At 46.7% G+C, this 14,887-nt stretch overlaps 1 protein-coding gene across 3 annotated transcripts in view; it reads right to left on the reverse strand.

Annotated features, from left to right (window-relative positions):
* Positions 1 to 9,195: 9,195 nt before the first annotated feature.
* LOC126548291 (neprilysin-1-like) overlaps positions 9,196 to 14,887 on the reverse strand; it is a 100,259-nt gene continuing 94,567 nt past the window's right edge. For all 3 annotated transcript variants that reach the window (XM_055063773.2, XM_050196441.3, XM_072287148.1), the window contains one exon: positions 9,196 to 9,767. In XM_055063773.2, coding sequence (XP_054919748.1) covers positions 9,668 to 9,767 — 100 coding nt within the window. In that variant the 3' untranslated portion in view covers positions 9,196 to 9,667. The remainder of the gene's footprint in view (positions 9,768 to 14,887) is intronic.

Below are 14,887 nucleotides of genomic sequence, written 5' to 3' on the forward strand. Positions count from 1 at the left end.
CTGCTTTGCTTGGCACGAAGCTCCGGTCTCTGTGGTGTCGCCTTTCTCGATCTTTCTCGTTTCTGCATTTCCTCTCTGTTGACTTTTCCAACAGCGCTGTCTTTTCTTTCCGCACAATGCCTGCTAACCCCAGAAAGGCTGTTTCGTTCCACGCGATAGCGGCTATAGCGAGAGCCAGGTGTGCATATTTAACGAGAACCGCGCCGTGTGACTGTGGCCATTTTTTATTAAATAAAGCGAGGCATTAATCCTTGTGGAAAGCGTGGCGTCGCCGAGCGAAAAGCGTACGTGGAGCCGTACATACCGTAACCATACCTCCAGCACCATCGCCAAGTTTGTGCGTCTCGTTGCTGCACGTTTTTGTCGTCGGCTCGGCTCCTGCGTGTGCTTCGTGTGACAACAAATAAATAATCAAGTTGCCATAGCTTCTAAGAAAGCTCCGTGTGGAACTGAAACTGAATGTAGTGTACACGCGCTGGTATTTTCGGAGAAATAAAAAAAAAACGCTGTAGTGTTAAAAGGGCGACTGGCTCGTAATCTCCGGTCAAGAACCAGTCTATCCGCTGGGGCCAACAGCTAGGGTGGTGTGAACGCGGCAGCGTGCGCCCCCTTGTGACGCAATGCGCGAAATGCCACGATGCGCTGGTATCTCTCCAGGTTCTTCAAGGCACGCTGGCCATTACATGAATTCCTGATGAGAGCACCGCTCGTTGCGGTTTGCATTTGCAATATGCATTGCCATAAAGAAGCATGTATTGCCGCAAGTCGCCCAATTCAGGAAGGGAACGCATTCACTCTTACAGATGATCAGCGCGCTTGTTATTCTACATCTATATCGCTAGTAAACCATGGCTCATAAAAGAAAAAAAAATACTTACGTATCTTAAGTTTTCCGGTATTGCCGCAGCTCATTCGTCCGGCTGAGACGTTGTTAGAGCGAGCCTTTCTATGGCTCCTTTCCCGATTTTGCGTGGACGGCTGTTTGGCCGAGTAGACTGGGCCGATCCCGGAGGCAGCATGATAAAAGATGGTCACTCGGTTGGTCGGTACTTGTTAGCTCTGACCAGTTTGTGTCCTCTCGCGAGGATGCTAATGGTATCTGTAGCACAGGCCGATCTCGGAGGAAGTGTGAGTTTACAGCCGCCACACGCCTCATAACATTAACCAATAGGTGTGCTGTCTAAAACGTGGCGTGTGTGACGCGTTCCCGGGTCCTGAATTGCTTCGGGCGCAGCCACCTAGCAAACGTACAAGGAGGTCATAAAAAATGAACTCTGCAGTGGCAGCCCTCACAGACCTTTACTAGCAGAGGTGAAGCCAATGCTTGCCCCTACTTCACCCTTGAAAGCATGCTGAAATACAGGGACAAAAATCGCAATTCAACTGCTCTTGATATGTTAATATAAATTTAGGACTAATTGGAAAATGTTAGAATGTTGTCTCAGGCTGAAATAATGCCAAAGGCTGAGTAGTGGCATTTTGATCTCCCGCACAAGTTGTTAGGACTTTCAAGCTTCATCTTAACACCAGCGATACAGACAGGCACATCGAGAAGCACCTGTACGGCAAAACTGGCCTTATGAAAGTCATTGGAAGCGAGGATATTGAAGCAGCGCACTTACATCTGACATGTAGACGTACACATGGGAGATGTACACATCTTTAAACGAAGCGAGGAGAAAACTCTTTCTATTCTCCGCCAAATGCCAACGTTAATCTAATCCCCTGGTAAAATGCAAGTCGCTGACTTCCTGTAGGACATCATCTCCACTCCAGGAGATATTTTTTTAACTTCCTTGCACGAGACTTGTTGCTCATATTCAGGGAGAGCCGTCACTGGGGGACGCATACTGTCACTTGACTTTGACAGTTACACTCTGATGTTTTCTATCGAAAATTTTTTTACCTTTCTTTTCCATTTTTTCAACATATTTTAATAAGTGCTATACCAGCCACGCTCATGAACATTCGAGCACCAATTAGTTTTCTATGGCGGCGGCTGCAAAAGCTTGATTTGGCTGAGTTTGTTCATGTTGTAGTTGTATTAAAGCAGCGCTATTAGACGAGGACCAACAACACATACACCACCGGGCGAGGGCTGTACATTTGGCTAGCGCTAGCATTCTTGTTTTTTCTTTTTCCGAGAGTAGAACCGGGGCTTACCCCGGAATACTGTTTCCAAAATAAAAGTTTATTCCTCCTCTTTTTGTTGCAGTTATTTTTCTCATCCCAACACACTGCTTCGAAATACCTTCCCAATGACAATGCTGCGTACGAATGCCCTCCTGTCGCTTCACTAAAAGTACTGCAGCTTCTCATCCCGCCTCCAGCAGTTGCCGCAGTATTTACGGAATCCCCCACCCCTCTACCCCTTTTTTTTTGTGTGTGTGAATTTTTCTTAACATCTCTCTGTCTCCCCTAACCCGTTCCCCACTGCAAGGTAGCAAACTGGATATCTATCTTCCAGTTAAACCTCCCTGCCTTTCTCATTTCTTTTATCTCTCTGTCTCTCTCTCCTTTTCGGCAATATTTTTTTCGAAGTGTATGGAATGTATAAATCGGCGAAATCGGATGTGCCGGGAGAGACTGGTCGTAGGGCACACTTTCTGTGTACGTTGCTTCCGCATTGCATGATGCGTTGACCGGACGGCAGATATAACATCCTGTCGTCGCGAAATCATCTCCTTGTCCTTGTAAAAAATGGCGACATCGTTTCCTCAAACGGAACTTAAAGAGATGACCGCATTTGTTCAAATGACTAAAAGCTAAAAAAAGAGGTGTTTCATTGGCAATCCTACGCTACACTGATCCCTTGCTTCGGGGAGAATGTCATTTACGACGTTACAACTTCATTTGGGCCGAACCTCAATTTATAGATCCGGCCAACACCGTATCTCCTGCTTTCAGATTGCCAGCTACAAAGTGTAACTTGAATGCGTGATCACTGGCATTTCGCCGACTTTGTGCATATCGGGCTTTTCTACGATTGGTTTCAATTTAATGTCATTCCGCACCTCTCATATGAACTAAAAATTAATCAGCTACTTCAGATATCTAGGAATCATTAAAGCTCCTTGGTAGCAATAGCATCTCGTCTATTTTCGCAGCATCGTAGTAATATTTCATTGTCTGGAGAGGCTTTGGTGGACTTTAGGTATTGCTCTACCAGTTTTGCTTGTTTATTATGGCTTACGTTCTTACGAATGCTTTAAAAAATGTATTCTTGGCAATCTATTCGACCTTTTCTAAAGTGACGTCGAATTGCTGATGATGACAGCCTTCGCTCCATTTCTACCGTCCTTGATAAGTTCCCTGGTCACATTACAGAGCGACTAGAGCATTTCTCGGTCGTGATAACACTTGTGGGAAAGTATCATGATGATCATCGTCATCTATGTAGTCAGCCTAATTATGTTCACTGCCTCACGAAGACATCTCCCTGCGATCTCCGATTACCCGTCTTGTGCAAGCCAACACCATCTGATGCATGTAAATTTTCTCATTTCATCTCACCACCTAGTTCTCTTCCGTCCCCGGCTATGCTTCCCTTCCCTTCTCGTTTATTCATCAGGTTGTTCTCTGATTAGGAGAGCTTGCCTGTTGGTTTTTCTTGGTGCCTTACCTCCAACTTGAATTGTGTCCTGGAAAATAGATGAGTCAATATCTCATTGAGTATCTATATGTTATCTCTAGCTTCTTATTCAAAAGCCTTATATTTGTTCGCGAACGCCAGCCTGAATTCAACTCTTCAGCCCAACTGCTTAAAAATTGCCCTTTTTTGTTCTTTCTCTCTTCAAAGTAAGAGCAATTCTTGACCTGACTGACCTGTAGTCGCAGCTTTTTACCATTCCTAATATTCCTTCACCTTGCACAATGCAGGTGTCCGCACAGATCATGAAATAAATTTTATTTGTTTACGCGTCAAAGCTTTGCCTTGCCCACTTGCTGTTAGTACGCTTCTGAAATAACTTGTTAATTATTCGCAGTCGATCCCCTTCCATGAATTCAACCAACATATCTGCTCCACCATTCCTAGAATCTATGCCATAGTAGCCAACTGCTCTCCTGCCCAGCTTGTTTCTATTCCTCTTTCACATGCAAGTCGCCCATGGCTGCAGTATACTGAATTTTCAGCTTTCTAACTGCTATTTCAACGCCCTCATATAATTTTTTTCTTCTGCTTCATCATGACTAGACGTTGGTTGGTAGGCTTCTACTAATGTTTATTTATGTATCCGATTTATCTTTTTACTATGACTGTTACCCTTTCATTATAGGTGTAGTACGTGTTGCCCGCTATTCAACGCCGTATTTTGTCTTACCTGGAAGACCTCTGTAGTAGGGAACGCGGTCGTTAGTCAGCACTGTGTAAGCCTTGCCAGTTGTACTAACTTCACTCGAGAAGCCCTGTTAAGTTAGCTTCACTCGAGAAGGTTCTCGTGTCGAAAGTTTCCAGGTTCAGCTTCCAGGGGCCAGCCTGTACGGATCCAGAGATTCTTAGCACCTTCTGCTACGTCATGTGTGTGTGATCGCCAGCTTGGTTAGGTGCTCCGCAGTCGCTGGGAACCTAAGATCAGGGGTTAATTTCAAGGTTCAAGGAAAGCTTGAGTGGCGTCAAAGCTTTTTTTCGATTGGGGTTGAAGGGCTCCTAACTCTACCGAGCAGCGAAGTTCTTGGGAATTAATTAAGACACCGTCGGAATCACACGATCCTCACTCTCCTGGAGTTATCTAGTCTTATCTTATCTCTCAGTGGTCAAATTTATTGCACGGGTAAACCAACCTTGAACTTTTGTAAAGTAAATTACATACCTGCTTGACCAGCCGCATACTCCTGTGCCGGCACTCCCGCTTGTGTACAGGTGCACCCGGGCCCCCGTTCCTGAAGCTGTCCATATGGACATTCACGTACCCGTCCTAATCAACAAACCTGGGTTGCCATCCCAATTTTACAGATGCGCCTACGAATGAGTAGTATGAGCACCTGTATTTTCCTTTCTTTCGAACCAGGTGTAGTGACGGGTTCACATTATCTTCTTCTTATCTTCACATTATCACTTACTGTCTTTTGACTTCCTGAGGTGTTTTATCTCGTTCTTCGAGATTCAAGTTAAATGGGCAAATCCACGGAAGCTTTTAATATTTTTGTACGCTCGTCTAAAGCAGTGCGAGATGTGACATTCCCTTCATTCTACACATTCGTGTACCTCAAATCCTACCCTGCAGGTGTCTCTCACTACCCTACCCGTCAGGCCTGCATCAGCCTTTCGCGCGTCAGCTTCGCGAAGCCACCGTAGTGACCCTGGCTGAGTGCATTCCCCTCGCGAGGCACAAGTCGAAAAGCAAAAGACACGTTAGTCGAGCGCTGTCAGCGTCATCGATTTTACGGCAGTGCCCCAGCGTACTCGGAGGTGGCCTTGTACGCGATAGATGTGTCACTGAACGTCGAAAGATTTCGAGATACGAGCCAAGGTCGAGGCGCGAAATCCCTCAGCACGTGCGAATCAGTGGCAGCGAACGGCGAAGAGCACTGTACGCAGGATGGGGCAATACTCGGGGCTTCGGAATCGGTCGCCAACGCGCGATGACGCAGAGCGACTGCGCTTTCTCGCAGTTTTAAAGCCACTCCATGGCTGCATGATCGCCATTTTTCGGCACTCGATAGAAAGGGTTAGCCAGTTGAGCTCCGTTTCTCGTGACCTGCCCCACTGCAAAAGCGTGAGGTGGGACTATACCGTGTGTTCCAGCTAACATTAGCCAAGCTGTTCAAAAAAAAGATATTTAGAAAGAAATACGGTGCAAGACGCAATTATAAGACCTGCTGTGTTGAGTCGTTAGATGTCGGAAGACCGAACGCGGTAGCTTCTAATATGGCATCTTGCACAATGTTTTCTAATAATTTTTTCCCCTTGTACAGCTTGGCCAAAGTTAGCTGGAACACCCCATAGAAGCAGTTTGTTTTTCATGTGCGAGCACTGTCATCAGGTTAACACACCAGTATGTGAAACGCCTTCGTGCCCCGATTGGTTTCGATGCGTACAAGTTGCTTCAAAACGGTGTCCGAACTGCCTTTTTCGTGGTGTTGTCACAGTATATTTCCGCGTTATAATGCATGTTTGTTGATTTAGCCCGACAATAGCCTTTACACGTCGTTGCAGCATGCCTCTCGAGCGATGCGAGCTCCATTTCAGCACGCCCGAGTTCCACTTGAAGCACCCCTAAAAGCAAGCGCATTGCGAAGTGTCTCAAATCTCACGAAGATTTGCCGGCACTCGTATCGGCTGTTGCAGTGCGAACGTGTCAGTGCTACATCCTACAGTATAATAGCAACTCAAGCACAAACACAAGACGACCCGAAGAGAGACACAGCGCTCGCATCAATGCGGCGATACTATACCGAACTCAATTTTTAGAGCGCTATAAGTTATGTGACATGCTGAGACCTACGTCTCGCATCTCCTGTAACGTTTACCTCATTTGCAACTCCGTTCACCCAACATTTCCTTACCTTTCATTGCAGTACACGAAGGTGTCATGTGCCTCCCCCCCCTCCCCCTCCCGGCTCTAAGGGATCTTGTCAAGAAATGCATGACGCTCTCACATCCCTCCATTCTCTGCGCTATTTTGTCATCATTGCGGTACTAAATGAAAGTGCCGGTGCGCGCCAGCTACGCCACTGAATCTTTGTTTGCGCATCTACTAAGGGAATGTGTGGTTCAAGCAAACTAGTACAAAACATATTGCGAATCGGAAGCGTCGCCCCGCCTCCCCTAAAGCAATTTTCTCTGCCAAACCTCTTCAATCCGACGAGATCAATGCGCGTATAGGCGGCTCGGTTGCCTGCTCATCTATGGCCGCCTGTACTTATCTATACGCGCACACTTTCCACAATGAACAAAGTGCTGCAGACGTCCTGGGCCTCAAACTATTGCGGAGTTTTCTAATAACCGGGTGCAACCATTCCCGCATCCGCCTGCACATTAGGGACCCAGCTTCTCCGTAAGCAAAAGCTAGCACCTCGGATTCAAACGATGCTTTCCTTGCAACGAACAGAAATGTCATTTCGATTCCAAAACCATTAAGTTTTCCGAATCACGAGAAGAAGTTTTTGTTCTTGGCAATTGTGATTGCTCGAAGGCTGTTCAGGGACGTTCCTTTACTGAAGTCCTTGCAGACGAAAATATTTAGATAGCACGCAGCTCTCCTTATACCATCGGTCTCTACCCATTCGTACGTCCTTTCACTATTTTTTTGAGCGACGATAAGAGGAGCGAGGTAGACCGCGTTTCCAATCAACTGAAGTGCTCCGCAAAAGCTGCATAATTCAGGACGAATGAAGATGCCGGTTACGAAGACTGATCATTTACCCGATTCACAGAGATAGGAGAGAAAAACGCTCAACTTCTTGCGCATTATACGTCATACGACGCAACAATAACCGAGGCGGAAGATTTTCGTGCTCCGGCGTTTGCGTTTCGCGTAACACCGGCTGATCGCTTTCTTTTTTCTGTTTTCATTTTCTTAATCGCTCGAAACAGCATCGTAGGAAGTGACCCTTCCAAGTCCCGCGTTACCGATATTCATGCCCTGACGCAGAAGAAAGGAATCTCGAACAATCCCACCATCAATTATGGTAGAGAGATAAACAATGCAAGAAGAGTTTCTGTTGTCATTAGCGATTGACTGGTTGCATGGTTATTACGTCACATAACTGCACTCGCGCGCTGAGGAACAACGTCGTCGGCGAAGGCTCCCGAATAATTTCAGCCACCAATCTTCCTTTAATCCTTTCTAGTCCAATGGTTTGCGAGAGAGTCGTAACGCTTTTACAACAAATATCTTACATGAACAAATACAAAGAACAAAAGTAATCTCAAAAGATGTACGCAGCTTGCATAAGCGATGCAAGGCTGGAGCCTTGCATCACTACGTGGCTTGCCTAAGTTGTTTGTAGGTTTTATTAAGTTGTTGGTAGGCTTGGCTAAGTCGTTTCTAGGTTTTGTGAGCTTATGGTAGGCTTGGCTAAGTTGTTTCTATGTTTTGCGAGGTTATGCTAGGCTTTGCTAAGTTGTCTCGGCGGGCTTGACGCTGGAAGCTTTCGAGCAGTCGCAGGCCGGTATCGCTTTCTCGGCGACGGCGAGCGTTCAGGCGCCCACTCTCGCGCTCCCTGGACTGAAACTCGGGATCCTCGACTCAGCGTCGCTTCTGCTCAGCCGCAGCTCCGGCGCGGTGTTCCGGATTAGCTCGGCGGTGACGCATCGCTTCTCGCTCGGTAGTACAGCGCTCTTCCTCGTAAGCCGCTTCTTCTTCGGGTGTCCGCACTTTCCGGTCTTCCCATGGCAGCAGCGCATACGCACGGAGTAGAGGAGGCAAGAGGTGTGTCGCCGCGCCGGCTGTTCCGAGCTTTACTAGCCTGTGACGTCACGACACCGCCCTAGGCGTGGGGACGCGAGCAGGTGACGTGGCTCGGTGCTCTCGCTGGTGGTTGCCATAGGCAACGCGAGGCGGCGCACAGCTGGGCCGAGTTTTCTGGTAACGCTCCACGGCGGAACTAAAAACTTAAACAGCTCCGCTGTTAAAAATTTGGGCGTAGGCAACTGCGAATACACAACTTGTCTATTGGGTATTTCGCAAATACCCGCGCGAAGCATCACGCTGTAGTTAGGCCTCTTTGCTGTGTCGTTAGAACATGCTGCCTAAGGCGTATCGCTTGTCTCGTATTATGCATAAATTGTAACATATTTTGTGGTCATGCTTCACACAGTTACGATTGTGAGGCAATATTTTAAGAACGCGCTGCTCGGGACGCCTTGATTCGTTGGCAACTCAGGAGAAAAGCCTGTGATTTATGTTTCAAAAAACAGCGCTAAAAATTCTTTTTTCTCTTTTGTTTTGCCTGTTTTCTGGCATTCAGATACACGAAGTATAAATTCATCACTTCAGTGATAACCACCACCCAGAAAGAGGGGGCGAACTACGGCAAAATGTTCAGAAAGCGAATGCTCTTGCATTACATTTACTAAGCCATCGTCTTTTTTTTTTTTTAGCATGTAGGGCGACTGAAAGCACCAGTACCCACGGGACCTATTGTTCAAGCGACGCTCGAGGAAACGAGAAACTAATTGTCATCGGGCAGTGGCGCCTCCAAAGACAGACAGAAAAGAAACGGAGACAAACAAACACAACATAAAGAGAACCAAGGATAAAAGGCAGTTGTACTGTACATCCATCTTTCTTTTTTTTTTTCTTTTTACAAAAGAACGTCATTCGGAAATAAAAGAAGAAAGATCGTTCGTGCAATGACGTGTTCTTCTCCATGCCATTCTTCCTCCGATGACCCTGCGTAGCTTCAGGATACACGCGATTTCGACATGAAATTTGAATGAAAGCTCACGCGTATGTACAAGAGTAAATGCATTCGGGTGTAGTATGGAGCTACGGGCCACTTGCGGAGAGAGGGAGAGAGAGAGAGATAGATGGTTCGTGGAAGCAGGCGGGGGATTGCTTTTTCTTCGTCTCGTTTTTTTTTTTTTTTTTTCGCCTGTCCCCGGCCGCCTCTTGAAGACTCGGTTCTGTTACGCTGTCACAGGCTACGCCGTCTACAAAGTCCTGGAACGAAAGCCGTTCAGACCCCGAGGTAGCCGCGGTTTCGAAGCGACGAGAGTTGTTCACCACAGGATGCACTTGTGAGTCAGGTTCATGGGTGTTCCCTCCGGGCAGCCAAAGGCGTGCGAAAACTCGACCAGGTTGCCCATGGGGATGTTAACCCTGCATGAACAAGACAAGACATGAACAATTTTGCTGGATATATATATAGAGAGAGAGACAGAGAGAGAGAGTATGAATGAAAACCATGGAGGTTGACCACCCCGTAAAGGGGAAGGGGGACGAGAAGAGAAAAAATGAACCATATGAAACAGTGCGCGTCGGTGCTTTGAAAGAGTCTGTGAAGTGTCACAGATATTCCAGCACAGTCACACATGGATGGATGGGTGTTATGCGCGTCCCCTTTGGAACGGGGCGGTGGGTTGCGCCACAAAGCTCTTGCTATTATACTGCCTAATGTCCTACCTAGGTTAAACAATAAAAAAGAGAAAAAAAAACACATACATAGACATGCAACGCCACACAGTGCACAGTGGCGCACAATCCGAATTGTCGCTAAATGCCAGCTTCTTTCATGCAACGCAGCCGAGTCGTCATAGCAACTCCCGCTGTTGTCCGTGTGAGCCAGTAGCCAAGAATGTTGCTTTCTGTGAGTACAAGCTTGTCCAGTCGTCATAGCGTGCAGGGGAGTAGCACTAGGCCAACTGCCAGCTTGTGCAAGGAAGCAGGGGTCTCACCAGACGGTAGTTCATCTGAGTGTTCTTTGTTTTAGAATTTGAGCGTAGAAGTCGGGAATACTAAAGGGCCGTATAGGAAGACTTTCGTTGGAAAGCATGGCTGACACACTTATCAGAGGTTGTGGTCCGTGAAACTTTTGCTATGTGAACTGGTAACAGATGTCGAACGAAGCATAAGTACCAACTAAAGAACACTTCTGACGCGACGAAGGAGTGGACAGGACCAACGGTACACTCCTTCGTGTTACGTCTCGTCTGAAGTCGCGGTTCTTTTCCTCTTTAAACATGTCGGACCAACTGGCCCAACGTTCCCCCCTCTTGGATTTGTAGCTTGAGTTGTTTGCAAGTGCTTTCCGTTAGTTTGGATCACTTAAAGAACAGAAGATAGGTTAACTCTTGCTGGTTCGAGTTTTGTTTTCGAGGTTACAAGTTTGTGTTCCGCGCATCTGAACCAGAGAAGAAAGGAAATGGTACGAGCAAACACTTTCTAGCGCACTTGTACAGGGCACCTTAAAACCTTTTCTCATGTACCAGCATATGCCAGGTAGCTATGTAGCGCTTTGCATGCCAAGTTTGCCATTATTAGTGCCTCAACGAGGCCTACATATTATTTCAAAACTATTTACAAGCAGCCCGAGGCATGGTATATGTCTCGGGAGGCAGGCAGGCTCCTTTTATTTTTTTCACATGAATTTTGTTTGGCACTATGCACTTTGAAATTTGCTTTGCAATACGGTCTTTAGTATCTTGTGCGCCCGCCAGCTTGGTCCTCGGACTGCCGAATTTCTTAAATAAATAAAATAAGGAAGAGTCGACACCGCGGGCCAATTGTCATCGTACTGCAAAGTGTAGACTTTCGCGAAATTTGTCAGAACAAACATTTTACACTTAACAAATATACCAAAAGTACTATAATAAAACTTGATGGCACTCTTGTTGCTCACCTTGCGTGCCGTTTTCGTTCTTTCCTACGTCAAATACTGCAGATACTATTTCCACAGAATCGCGATACCTTATACAGGACTCACTGGACCTGAAAGAGTTAAACTTGTTCCGGCGACAAACATATTCTTTTTTTTCTTATCGGCGCCACTATACAGCGAACGGAGCACAAGCGAACTCCTAGTGAGCTCCCTCCCTCGCGCGCAACCGCGACCACTCAGAATTAAAACCTAAACACCTGCTCTAGAGCGGTGCGATTCCCAAGCGCTACTAGCACGCCTGTCAGTGATGGATTTGGCGTGCGCGGCACGCTTCGGTCGGATCCGGGCTCCAGAACTTTTCCCCCGCTGGATCGATAACTCCACTTTCTTTCTCTCTCTCCATCTCTCTCTCTCTCACGCACGTATACACCAACTCACACTGTACTTTGCCGCTCGATTTCAACTAGTGCCGAATTTGCCCGCCCGATGTAAAGAGAGGTCGAAGGCCAGGGTCACTGGTACTATACTCTGGCAGTGCGAGATAGACTTATGGAAGAAATGGAGAAAAGCGAAAAAAAAAAGCAGAGTGGAAAATCGAAGAAAATGTCGGGGAAGTTGAACAATTGGCTTCTCATTAACGGCAGATTGGTCGCCGAAGCAGTGTAGCAGTCGCGCATGTTGAAGGTCCATTGTCTTAAAACAACCAGAGCGTTCAACAGTTCAGGGCTCAGCTGTCGAGCGTCTTGGAAATCATGCTCGAGCGGCGCACCGAATAAGAGGAAGAGACAGATGGTCTCGCGACCGGGGAGAATGCTGATGTTAGGCTTGTGACCTTGAGCACGCCATGTTGGGACGGCTTAACGCTCTGCGACAATAAACCTGGCCGAAGAGTCTTTTCCCACAGGGCGCTTCATGAGGTTAGAACACGCGCACCGATGAACTTGCGCGGACTAAGAAATGCAAGGACCGCCAAGCGCTCACTGGCACTCCCGTGATCCCTTTGCCGCTGTCACGTGGTCGCGAATTCTCAGACGAAAGTTTACCTGCTCATACAATGCGTTAGTAAAAGCGTGCAGTGGGCACTCTGCTTACATTGGTTGTTTGCTCTTGTAGGCGCATGTGTCACTATAGAATGATTTACGCCTTCAAAAGGTAATAATGGTGTAAATCTGCCTATAACTCCCCCACTGGCACCCAAAATGGATATAAAGATCCGAGTTATTGACAGATTTACATCCTTACTCACTTTTGAGGGTGTACATTATTTCGCAGTGCAAGGACTACATGATATTCGCGGGTGCGCGTATGTGAAATAGTGTTTTTATTGCCCAGCGGGCACGAACTTCTATGAATTAACGAGATTGAATGTAGGCCGCTTGTACTGGTTAGTGTTATTTTGTATTGTTATTACCTAGCTTATTCTCTCTCTCTCTCTCTATCTTTCTCTCTCTCTGTAGACTTAGTACGGAGCGGTGTGTTTAAATTATGTGCTCGCGTTATATGGAGAAATGTGTAGCTTCAGTTTCTTCACCTCGAATTGCGACGGGCGGTCCTGGTGTTGCCTACCTTTCCGTTTCTAAATAGTTAGATTAAACAGAAACACGACAGCAAAAGCATGGGAGCTGGAGCTTGGATCAGCCGGCAGGCATCTCCCAATTCGCCTAAGTGGCCGCTCATAGGGACCTGTTCGCCAATAACGGCTAATAGATCCACCGAGGTAACCATCAGCGGTAGTAATCTTGTAATGCTCGGCGTATTTTCCCTTGCCTGGAGAGGTTACGGGCTAACTCGCTGAGGCTAAGACGCCGGTGATAAGTAAAGATCTGGGAAAGAACCGAGGGTTCCTATCTTTAATTTCGTCGCATGCGTCTAGAGTGACAGCCTAATTCTGCTAACTCAAGCTGACTTTTGCGTTCGAATAAGGCATAACACGTCTGATGCGAAGAATAAAAAAGGATACAACGGTCAAATCGATGTAGCATCTCTTTTTCTTGCAAACTCTCTTGCCATATCGGCAAACTGACAGCGTGTCACGTCAGACGTGTTACTTCCTCATTGCTGCACACGTTCTGGCGGGGCTATAGACTTTCTCACTATAATGCCTAAAGGAAACTCTGGCGCCACCGTCTATGGGAGTTTCCTAAGGCGTGCTGTGCATTCATTGGAATAATGATATATGTGTCTGCGAGGCTTGTGTTGGCTTGCGTTGTAAGTTGCTTCTTCTAAAACGCGGTTACGGCTACACAAATAACTCATTCTTAGTGTAAAATCTTCATAAAAGGTTTTCGTGCACCCATAATACGTCTTCCAATGACGTTTACTCACCTACAACGCATAACCATGCGAAAAAAAAAAAAGAGCAAGAACAGACGACAAACTGTTTCAACGCATGCGCGAATCTTGTCGTCTGTCGTCCAACTTTAGCGGCCCGCCGGTGCTTTTTACGTTTCGTGTAATTGTACATGCAATAAAAAGTTCTCATAATTAAGCAAAACTTGTTTTTGTGCAATAATGAAGCTAAAACAACGTCTTACGTACTGTTTTAGTAGAAAATGAATTAAAGAATGAATGTGACAGAGGGAACGGTGCTTGTCTTCACGGTGTCGTGGCTCTCAGAGAACAGTGCGAATCCGAGGTCACAGTATACCGGCATTCCCATGTATACTACAGCGCAGCCGCGACAGATTTCCCTCTAGGTAATGTAGTGAGAAAATATGGGTGGGGCAGTGTAGATTCGAAGAGGCGAATGCCTCAGGCGGAGAAAGCTGGAGCAAGAGAAAAAGACCTCGCTGTCCGGTCTTGGGTGACCAGTTTTCGTATTTACTCAGATGTAGCCTGACCTTGAAAAAAAAAAATATGTACGAGAGGTCTAGGGTCGAGTTACATTTGAGGATGCGGTTTGGCCGAACCACCAAACCCTCACGTCACCTCGCAGCCGCAATATTATACAAGGTGTCCCTCATAACTTGAGCCAAGAACTTCCTAATTAATTAAGCTTAATTACCCAACTGTTTAAATTATTGGCTGAGGACTCCAAGTATGATACGCAGATTTGTAGAGCACCTTCAGAAACCACCGATCGAGTTGTTCCCTTCACGATACGTCTCACGTAATCCTTTCTTCCGGGTTGCAAAGAAGGTCCGCGGAATGCGTGTAAAAAAAGTCATGTGAGGCAGCGTCTGCGCAGTGGTATTGTGCTGCTCTCAAGCGTGCTCGGAGGCCAGTCGCACCTGATGGGTTGGCGCGCGCCATTTCGCTTGAACGTATATTCTCGTCACCCTGAGCGGCCGTGTTTGCATGTGTCTCGCTGTTTGACCTCGTGAAACGCTCCCGGCTTTTAAGCGGAAGGTCGTTCCGCTAGCACAGAGGAAGAAGAAAAAAAAAAGATCTGCACGCCATTCTATCACTCAAGTTGCTCACACCTTGTTTTACATTCTTGAGAAAGTTATTCCTCAGAATTTTGAGATCGACACCGACATCGCGTTTCTTTTATGCTAAATCTTCCGAGACGTAAACGTGCGAAACGATAACAGAAACCTCAAAATGATGTCATTATTTTGGCGAGTTATATATAAATATATTAGCTTTAATCACTGGCTGCAGATGTTAACCTGTCTGAACT

This window comes from Dermacentor andersoni, chromosome 3 (assembly GCF_023375885.2).
Source record: "Dermacentor andersoni chromosome 3, qqDerAnde1_hic_scaffold, whole genome shotgun sequence".
Lineage (NCBI taxonomy): Eukaryota > Metazoa > Arthropoda > Arachnida > Ixodida > Ixodidae > Dermacentor > Dermacentor andersoni.